Source organism: Zingiber officinale, chromosome 5A (genome assembly GCF_018446385.1).
Source record: "Zingiber officinale cultivar Zhangliang chromosome 5A, Zo_v1.1, whole genome shotgun sequence".
Lineage (NCBI taxonomy): Eukaryota > Viridiplantae > Streptophyta > Magnoliopsida > Zingiberales > Zingiberaceae > Zingiber > Zingiber officinale.
This window is the reverse complement of record NC_055994.1, coordinates 149,112,980-149,123,097: the sequence shown is the minus strand read 5'-3', so window position 1 is coordinate 149,123,097 and position 10,118 is coordinate 149,112,980. Positions and strand designations below refer to the sequence as shown.

General features: G+C 38.5%; 1 protein-coding gene across 1 annotated transcript; it reads left to right on the top strand.

Annotated features, from left to right (window-relative positions):
- The first annotated feature begins 6,920 nt into the window (after positions 1-6,920).
- On the top strand, positions 6,921-7,697 carry LOC121980173 (zinc finger protein ZAT5-like). Its single transcript, XM_042532134.1, has one exon. The coding sequence runs from the start codon at positions 6,921-6,923 to the stop codon at positions 7,695-7,697; it is 777 nt and encodes a 258-aa protein (XP_042388068.1).
- Positions 7,698-10,118: the final 2,421 nt, after the last annotated feature.

The following is a 10,118-nucleotide window of genomic DNA, read 5'->3' as shown; positions in this document are numbered from 1 at the left end:
TAAGCATCCCGTGCTCGCCCCAAACACACAACTTAATTTTATCAATAATAATTCATTCCACTAGAGAACTATTATTGAACTACCGCACCAATCCCAAATTACATTTTGGGCTCCTTCTTATTATGAGTGTGTTAGTCTCCCTGTATTTAAGATAACAAATGCCCACTAATTAAGTAAGTTACTGACAACTCACTTAATTAATATCTAGCTCCAAGAGTAGTACCACTCAACTTCATCGTCATGTCGGACTAAGTCCACCTGCAGGGTTTAACATGACAATCCTTATGAGCTCCTCTTGGGGACATTCTCAACCTAGATTATTAGGACACAGTTTCCTTCTATAATCAACAACACACACTATAAGTGATATCATTTCCCAACTTATCGAGCTTATTGATTCATCGAACTAAATCTCACCCATTGATAAATTAAAGAAATAAATATCAAATATATGTGCTTGTTATTATATTAGGATTAAGAGCACACACTTCCATAATAATCGAGGTCTTTGTTTCTTTATAAAGTCAGTATAAAAGAAACAACCTCAAATGGTCCTACTCAATACACTCTAAGTGTACTAGTGTAATTATATAGTTAAGATAAACTAACACCTAATTACACTACGACCTTCCAATGGTTTGTTCCTTTCCATCATGGTCGTGAGCCACTGTTTATAATTTATAAGGAACCGATAACATGATCTTCTGTGTGTGACACCACACACCATGTTATATACAATATAAATTAATTGAGCAACTACATTTATCATAAATGTAGACATTTGACCAATGTGATTCTTATTTCTAGATAAATGTTCATACCAAAAGCTAGGTTTTTAGTATACACTCTAACATAGCACTGGTGGCTAACCATCTCTTCGAAGGAGACTCGGACTCAGAGATGAGCATTGATCAAGGGGGAGAATCAGAAGAAGAAAGCTATGACGAAGGGGGAGCATCACCAAATAAGGTAAGTAAGGTACGTAATCTCACTCCCTCTCAGTCTTTTAAGTTTATCAAAGTGCTTACTAAAGACTTAGTCAAATCAGAAAAAGAAATTGCCAACTTAAAAACGCTGTTAAAGAATTTGAACTTAGAAAATGAGAAATTAAATTTAGAACTTGGAAAATTGAAAACTGAAAATGCATGCTTAAGACCAAATCGATTTCAAAAATCAAAAATTAAGGTCTACGGAAAATTAAATTGGTATATAAGAAAACATCAAGGACAACTTAGGAAAGTTCCCAGAAATTATGTACCCCCTAAATTTCTGAATAACCCAGTAGGAAGGAATCTATATTGGATTCCAAAATCTTTGCTAGTTTAAATTTTTTTGTTAAGAGCTTACAGTGAGAAAATTAAACAATGAGTTTCTTTATGGAGGCTTTGTCTAAGGAAGTGGTTGTTGCTCCAATAACCAAGAAGGCCTAGTGCCTCGCCACGACCTGAAGCTGAAATATCGAAATAAAATGTTTAAATTAACTTTCTGATAAAAACATTAAAAATAGAATTAAATAATATTTTGAAAAATTTTTAAACATCTCCTTAGAAATTCTCCAAAAATTATTATTTTTTATTTTTACTTAGAAAAATTCTCATTTTTTAAGATCTTTTCTAAAATTAGATTTGATAAAATTATCTAAGCTAAGTTGTTTTTAAAATTAATATTAAATTTTCACTTAGCAAATTTTTCAAAATAACTTAGAAAATTATTTTTACCCTGTTTTTGCTGTGATCAAAGGGAGAGAGTTTAGTAACAAGTTTTGGGGGGTTTAGGGGGAGTTAATAAAAATTAAACTTTTGATATTTTTTCCCTTATAACTTATGTTGCAAATTCTATCATTTTTGTGCTTAAAATATTAGTTTAGTAATTTTCTTAAAATTACTATTTGTTTGTTTTTACCCTAACTTAAACTTGGGTTGATGCACATCAAAAAGGGGGAGATTGTTGGATCCCGTGGTTGTTTTGATGTGATCAACTAAGTTTAGGTTAGGTCATGTTTGTCTGATCCTTGTGTCTAAGTGTGCAGGAATTTAGAAGCGCAGGAAGTCGAGCAAAAGACGCAGCTAGCGAGAAGGATGGCACGGGAAGGGAGCCGACAGGCTCGGTGCGTCCGAAGGACGAGAGAGCTACAGAAGAGTACACCGGTGGGCGTGAAGAATGTGCGCGGCGTTCGAGGGACGTAAAGGTGGGACGGAAGACTGCTCGAGGAGAAGGCTGAGACACATCAGCAGCCACATCAGCAACCAATGGCTGATCGGTCGACCGAACCATCTGATCGGTCGACCGAACCTGAGATAAACCAGAAGACTTAGTCGAACGTACTGATCGGGCCAGCTCAGAGAGACCGTTGGCTGATCTGTCGACCGAACACAAGGATCGGTCGACCGAACCCAAGCTTGATCCAGAGAGACTGCACCTGGACGGAAGGCTGAGCAGGTACAGCAGGTTCGGTCGACCGAACCTGGGGATCGGTCGACCGATCCCTCTCGAGTCAAAACCTGATCCCGAAAATCAGGTTATCTGATAAGTCTTGGAACCCCTATATAAAGGGGTCTCGAATAGCTGTTCAGAACAACAACGAAAGCATCAACTATGTAATTCATTTTCAAACAACCTATGTGCTCTTAAAGTGTAAAAGACTTCTCCGTCTTCAAAGAAGGAGACTCTTTTAGTGCGCCTTTCCACCGCCTTGAATTAACAACCGTCTCGGTTGTAACCAAGTCAAATAGCTGAGTCATCTCTCTTTTCTTTTCTGTTAACTACTTTAATTATTAGTGTTGCTTTTATTTTAGAGTTGAAAGTTTGAGGAGGGTATAATTTGTGATTACAGGCAATTCACCCCCCTCTTGTCGATCCCCACTGCACCAACAGAAGCCTCGTACAAACTCACACAACAACAAGAAGAAAAAAGAAGAAGCAAATACAAGTAAATCTTACAAGATTTTACACACTGAACCCTAGCTAGCTTCTCCTTCTTGTTTGGAATGTCTCTTGACCTTGGAAGTGCAAGAACACCTTGCTCCAAGAAGCTTCAAGAATTGGTGGTGAGCTCTAGAGAAATCGCTGTAAGGATCGGAGAAGAATCGGGCGAAAGTCTACTGAAGAAAACGCTCGCAATGGCTTTATCCAGTGCCAACGGTCGAATCTCAATCGATTGATTGCTCCAAATCAATTGGGGAGACTTTGGATCGATCGATCGATCAATCCAGAGCGCCTCTGTGCTCTTGGAAATCATTTGAATCGATTGTCCAATCGATTCAACATGTCTCGTGATTTTCCAGTACTCCAATCGATCGTCTGATCCATTGGAGGCTCCCAATCGATCGGGTGATCGATTGGGAGGGCTTCTGTGCGACAAACCCAGCTTCCCAATCGATCAGTGGATCGATTGGGAGGAGAGTTTGTCACGGGACACACCCAATCGATCAACCGATCGATTGGGCATGATTCAATCAATTGGTTGATCGATTGATTTCAACTTGATTTGTCATAATCAAGACCCAAGCCCCTAAAACTCAACATCTGGTCAACCATGACATGTTGGGACATCATGCCTAGCATTCAGTCACCCTCAATCTGCTAGGACTTCCTCACCAAGTATCTGGTCAATCCCTTTGACCCATTTAGACTTTTCTCCTCGTGTCAAGTATCCGGTCAACCCTTTGGCCTACTTGGACTTCTCAATACTAGGTGTCTGGTCAACATTGACCCACATAGATTTCCACGTGCCTGGCTTCACTCACCAGGACTTCCTTTCTGCCTAGCTTCACTCACTAGGACTTCCCATGTGCCTGGCTTCACTCACTAGGATTTTCACATAGCTTCACTCGCTAGGGTTTCCCATCTGCCTAGCTTCACTCATCAGGACTTCTCAGTCAAATATCCAGTCAATATTGACCTACTTGACTCTTATTCACATCTAACTGCCCAACCTTGATCAGAGGAGAATTGTACCAACAATCTCTCCAAATGAACGATTGCACCTGCAATCCCCATGTATTATCAACATCGAAACCCAAACATCAAGACTCAAGCTTGAGTCTTCTCAAGCTTAGTCAACCAAGTCAACCTTGACCTAGGAAATATTGTACCAACACTTATCATCTCTCTGAAGCCAACAGAGTGGAGGAGTCCCGGCTGAACGGCTATCCTGGCCTGCTCGGTCAAACAACGGGACTTGGCCATCAACGGAGAGGAGGAGTGTCGGTCGAGCGGCTACCCCACTCGGCCAAGCAACGGGATAATTGTCGTATCTCTTGATATTTTTCTGGGAGATAGTGTCATTGACACGTGGCATAGTTAACAAGCAGATTGTATGGCAAAAGCTTCTACCGTCTTGTCAAAGATATGTATGCCCTGTTAAGGTATGGTGTGAAAGGTACTTTCCTGACAGGTCCCTTCATAGGACATATTAGAGAACGTGTTCATGCCTCGAGGAGCATGCACGTCGCCCACCAGGACTCTATATAAAGGGGGTCCATCACCGGTGGAGGTACGCATTATTATTGTTGGCGCTTGCGTTACTGTTTCTCCGCTTCCTTATACACTTTCAGTGACTGATTTGAGCGTCGAAGGACCATCGTCGGGAACCCCTTCCCTAGCTCGACACTGACATTACTTGTTTTACAGAGTGGAGCACATTTTACAATCAGTCAGCATAGCAACCACATCCCCAGCTTTCCACTCTCTCATTTTCGGACAGAATCAGTTACGTAATAAAATGACAAGATTTAGAAAGCTCTTGTGTCGAAGCTAGAAGACATTTGGACGATATTACTGAGAGCTCGAGTTTAGTATACGTTCAGGCAACTTTGAGTATAAGTTCGTGTTCATTCCAAGTTTGAAGTCATCTGACCTAGTTAATGTTTCTTCTTTTTTTTTTTCTAGTATGAGTTCGAGTTGGTATAAGAGCAAACGTAATTAACCATATATATATGTTAGTTTCAGAGTTAGATAGAGTTATAGGCTTATAGCTATATTATTTTGAAGCTTTTGAGAGTAAAAAACTTGAAGTTTAGGGGCTATTAATTTGTCATTTCATTTACAAAATGAATAAATATTTGGTAAATTAAAGAAAAATTCTCAATTGTAACTTTAACTTTGCATGCAGTTCCCAATCATAAAAATTTTGTTTCCATTTATTGCATGCAGAGTTTTATATGTTTCAACTCCTTCATGCAAATATTGTCCCTCAGATTTTTTTTATTTGCAAAAGATTTAAAAATAAGTATAATTCTTCTTAAAGTCAGCACTTTATACTAGAATTGAGTATATTTTCTATTAAGAGGGTGTTTGGCTGAGCTTATAAGCTCTCTAAAACAGCTTATAAGTTGTTTTAAAGCTTATAAGCTCTTCAAATTTGTTTGGTAAATTTTTTTTCAAACAGCTTATAAGCTATCAAAATAAGTTATTTTGGAACTTATAAGCTATTTTTAAAAAAGTATGAAAGACCCTACTTTTTAAAAAAAGATCTTATTTTAATAATTTGTTTCTCTAAAATATCCTTATATAATTTCATAAATCCCCATCTTATCCTCCATAAATTTTTATAAGCCTAATATCTTTTTATCTCCGCCGACTTTTCTTCCAACGTTGTGTCATCTTCTCCGCCAACGCCTCTTTCTAATTTTTTCTCCCCCGATGTAGAAATTCGTCCAAAACCCTTTATTGATAAAAATCTCAAAACCCTCTATTAATAGTATTATACCCTTTTTGGTAATTTTATTAATAAAAAGATCTTATAATACCAAACACATCAATATCTTCAAGTTGATTGTAATAAATTCACCCAAACACTTTAACAACTTATTTTTAAAATAAGACCTAACAACTTATAAGCTCCTAAAACAACTTATAAGCTGTACGAGCTTATAAGCTGTTTTTAATAAGTTTAGCCAAACACCCTATAAATTGAGTATGATTTTTTCCTACTTTAATATAATTCCTCTTAAATTCAACATCATTTAAAGAAAATCTAGTATATTTTACATCCAATTGAGTACCATTTAAAGAAAATCTAGTATACTTTCTATCCAATTGAGGTGGAAAAAGAATCATGCTCAATTTGATAGAAAATATACTAAAATGAGTACAATTCCTCTTAAAGTTAGCACTTTATATTAGAATCGAGTATATTTTCTATCAAAATTGTCCCTCATATTTTTTAGGTACAAATAGTTTTAAAACGAGTATAATTCCTATTAAATTCATTATTTTAAACTAGAATCAAGTATATTTTCTATTAAATTGAGCATGTGTTTTTTCCCGCTTAATATAATTCTTCCTAAATTCAACATCATTTAAAGAAAATTTAATATATTTTTCATCTAATTGAGTACCATTTAAAGAAAATTTAGTATATTTTCTATCTAATTAAGGTGTAAAAAGAATCGTGCTCAATTTGATAGAAAATATATTAGATTCTAGTTTAATGTACTAAATTTAAGAAGAATTATAACTTATTTTTAAACTTTTTATATTTAAAATTATCAAGGGTAATTAGATAAATATATTTAACTAGAGAGTGGAAACAAAGATTTTTACAACTGAGACTACATGTAAAATTTTATTTACCAGTGAGAATTACATGCAAATTTACCATTTCAAAGTAAGAAATAGCATAATTTATCATCACAAAATTCTCTTTCTATATATATATATATATATATATATAATTCCATATTTCTCTCTTTCCCTATCCGTCCTCCTAAGTAAACAGATCCTGATAACTCAAACATAATTCCATATTATCCTCTCTCAAGGCATGTTTACGAATAAACCCCTCATTTTCCACTTAATCCGTTGGAGCAACTCAAGTCAGAACACACTTGCTTTCCACTCCCTATAAATATATATAATTTCACAACTTCCCTTATTATTCCTGCCCTGTTGTGGTTGCGTCGAAGCCGAAGGAAACCATGGAGCAGAGTAACGGCAACATCATGGCGAAGAAACACGTCGAATTCTCGCCGGTGGTCATCAAGAGCAAGCAGACGAAGCGCCTCCGGGCGGCGGTTTCCGCATCCTCCTCGTCGGCGGAATCCTTCAGCAGCAGCGCCGACCCGGAGGAGGAGGTCATGGCTCGCTGCCTCATCCTCCTCGCGCAGGGGCGCGTCTCTCCGCCGCCTTCAGATTCCGCCGATTTGAAGTCCTCTTCCACCGCGGCTGCAGCCGGCGGAGGCGGCCGACGGTTCCCCAGCAGGGAGTGCGCGTACGACTGCAAGACGTGCGGCAAGAGCTTCCGCTCCTTCCAGGCCCTCGGCGGCCACCGCACCAGACACAAGAAGCCCAAGGACTTGCCGCCTCCTGCGACGGCGGAGGACGGCGGCGGCCGAACCCTCTTTACTGGCTCACCGAAGTCGCCGAGGGAGCATGAGTGCGCCATCTGCAGGACGTCTTTCTCCTCCGGCCAAGCTCTCGGAGGTCACATGCGTAGGCACCGCCGGATAACCACCGCCGCGGACGAGCCCGCGCCGCCGGAAGCGAAGAAGGAGTTGACCAAGAACGCCTTCGTTTTGGATCTCAATCTCCCCGCGCCGTCGGAGGACGACGGCGCCGAGGAGCGGCAGCCGGTCTCTCCGCCGCCGTCAAGCCTCGCCTTCCCCTTCGAGAACCAGCAACCGCTCATCTTCTCGTCACGTCGTCCCTGGCGATGGTTGATCACCATTCTTAACCAAAACAAATCCATGCCGTGAAAAAATAGTACGACCCCCCAATTTTTTATGCACGTAGAAAATACAAAAAATTATGGACCTTGTAAATTTCTAAATTTATCAAATTGTTATTGCGGTAAATTGTCCAAAAATTCATAACCACAACTCAAGCTTTGCCCTTAATCCCTTGGTTAGGAAAAAGTTAGTTTAGCTCCCTGATCAAACGTTTTTGTTTGCTTAAGTTCTCGATGGACAGAAAAATAAATGGAATTATGATATGTAGGATATATAGGTTATCATTTAGGTAAATGTGATTCAATCCTAAGCTATGATATATTTATAAAAAAAATTTCTCTAAATAGGGGGTGTAATCAAAAGATGCTGCACTTCTGGACTGACCGCCTCGTGTGCTTTCTGATTTATCCTGATAGTTGGTGGGAAACTTTCATAGGGTCTGGCCGGTCACCCCCAAGGATAGTTGATGACGCTAACTGGGATTATCTTTTTTATCTCCGGGGCTATGATGCTACGGTAGAACATCCAAGTTATCGCTCAAGCACCTGCGGTTCAATCCCCGACTATGACATATTTGTAGAAATTTTTCTTCAAATGGGAGGCGCAACCAAAACGATGCTGGGCTTCTGGACTGACCACCGCATGTGCTTCCTGATTCACCCTGGTGACCGATGGGAAACTTCCGTGGGCCGAGCCGGTCACCCTAGGGATAGTCAATGAGGCTAACTAGGATTTTTCAAAATTGTCTCCGGGACTATGGTGTCGCGGTAGGACATCTTGTTTGATCGATACACACGTAAGAAGGGGGTGAATTACGTGGTTTTCAAAAACTTGTTTTATTATTTAAATAAAAACACACGAGTACGTGCAACGAAAAAATATAGAGAAATCAAACGACAAGTAAGAAAACCAAAATAGACACGAACGATTTACTTTGTTCTTAGACTCGGCGACTCCTACTCTAAGACCCAGATCACGCGGACCTATCGGTGGACAATATACTAAAATACCTTTTTCGGTACCAGTATGTGGTGTCACATACAGAAGATGATGTTATCAGTACCTTATAAATTATAAACAGTAGCTCACGACCAGAATGGAAAGGAACAAACCATTAGAAGGTCGTAGTGTAATTAGGTATTAGTTTATCTTGACTATATAATTACACTAGTACACTCAGAGTGTATTGAGTAGGACCATTCGAGGTCGTTCCTTTTATACTGACTTTATAAAGGAACAAAGACCTCAGTTATTATGGAAGTGTGTGCTCTTAATCCTAATATAATAACAAGCACATATATTTGATATTTATTTCTTTAATTTATCAATGGGTGAGATTTAGTTCGATGAATCAATAAACCCGATAAGTTGGGAAATGCTATCACTTATAGTGTGTGTTGTTGATTATAGAAGGAAACTGTGTCCTAGAGATACTAGGTTGATAATGTCCCCAAGAGGAGCTCATAAGGATTGTCATGTTAAACCTGCAGGTGGACTTAGTCCGACATGACGATAAAGTTGAGTGGTACTACTCTTGGACTTAGACATTAATTAAATGAGTTGTCAGAACTCACTTAATTAGTGGACATTCGATATCTTAAACACGGGGAGACTAACACACTCATAATAAGAAGGAGCCCAAAATGTAATTTGGGATTGGTGCGGTAGTTCAATGATAGTTCTCTAGTGGAATGAATTATCGTTGATAAAATTAAGTTGTGTGTTGGGCGAACACGGGATGCTTAATTTTATCGGAGACCAAAACCAATTCCTCCTCTCGGTCCCTATCGTAGCCTCTTATTTATAGAGTACTATACCCACCTATACCCACCTTCTATACCCACCTAAAGGGGGCCGCCAAGCTAGCTTGGGAATCAAGCTAGGGCCGGCCTTTGGGTGGCCGGCCCTAGCTTGAACCCAAGCTAGTAGGGCCGGCCAAATAAAATTAAAAAGAAATTTAATTTTAATTTTTATTATTATGTGGAAGATATATTTTAAAGAGAATTAAAATTAAAATATCTCTCTTGTAAAAGATCTACAAAAGATTAAAGAAAGAGATTAGATCTCTTTCCTTATTTGTAGATTGGAAGAGATGTTTTATTTTCTCTTTAAAATTATTCACATGTTAATAAAATTAAAATTATAGATATTTCCTTTTATTAACCATGAAGAGATTTTAAAGAGAAATTTTATTTTTTTAAAATTTCCGGAAACAAATTAGGAAGTTTTAATTGTTGATTAAAACTTGTCCTCTTTTGTATTCCAATGATGTGGCCGGCCATCACAAATTAATTGGGGAAATTTTATTTTATTTCTCTCAATTAAATCATGTCAAGGAAATTAAGGAAAATTTATTGTAATTAAATTTCCTAATTTACCTAGGTCAAGGAATATAAAAGAAGGGGTGAGGGTGCCTTCACAAGACACAATATCTATTATTCCTCTCCC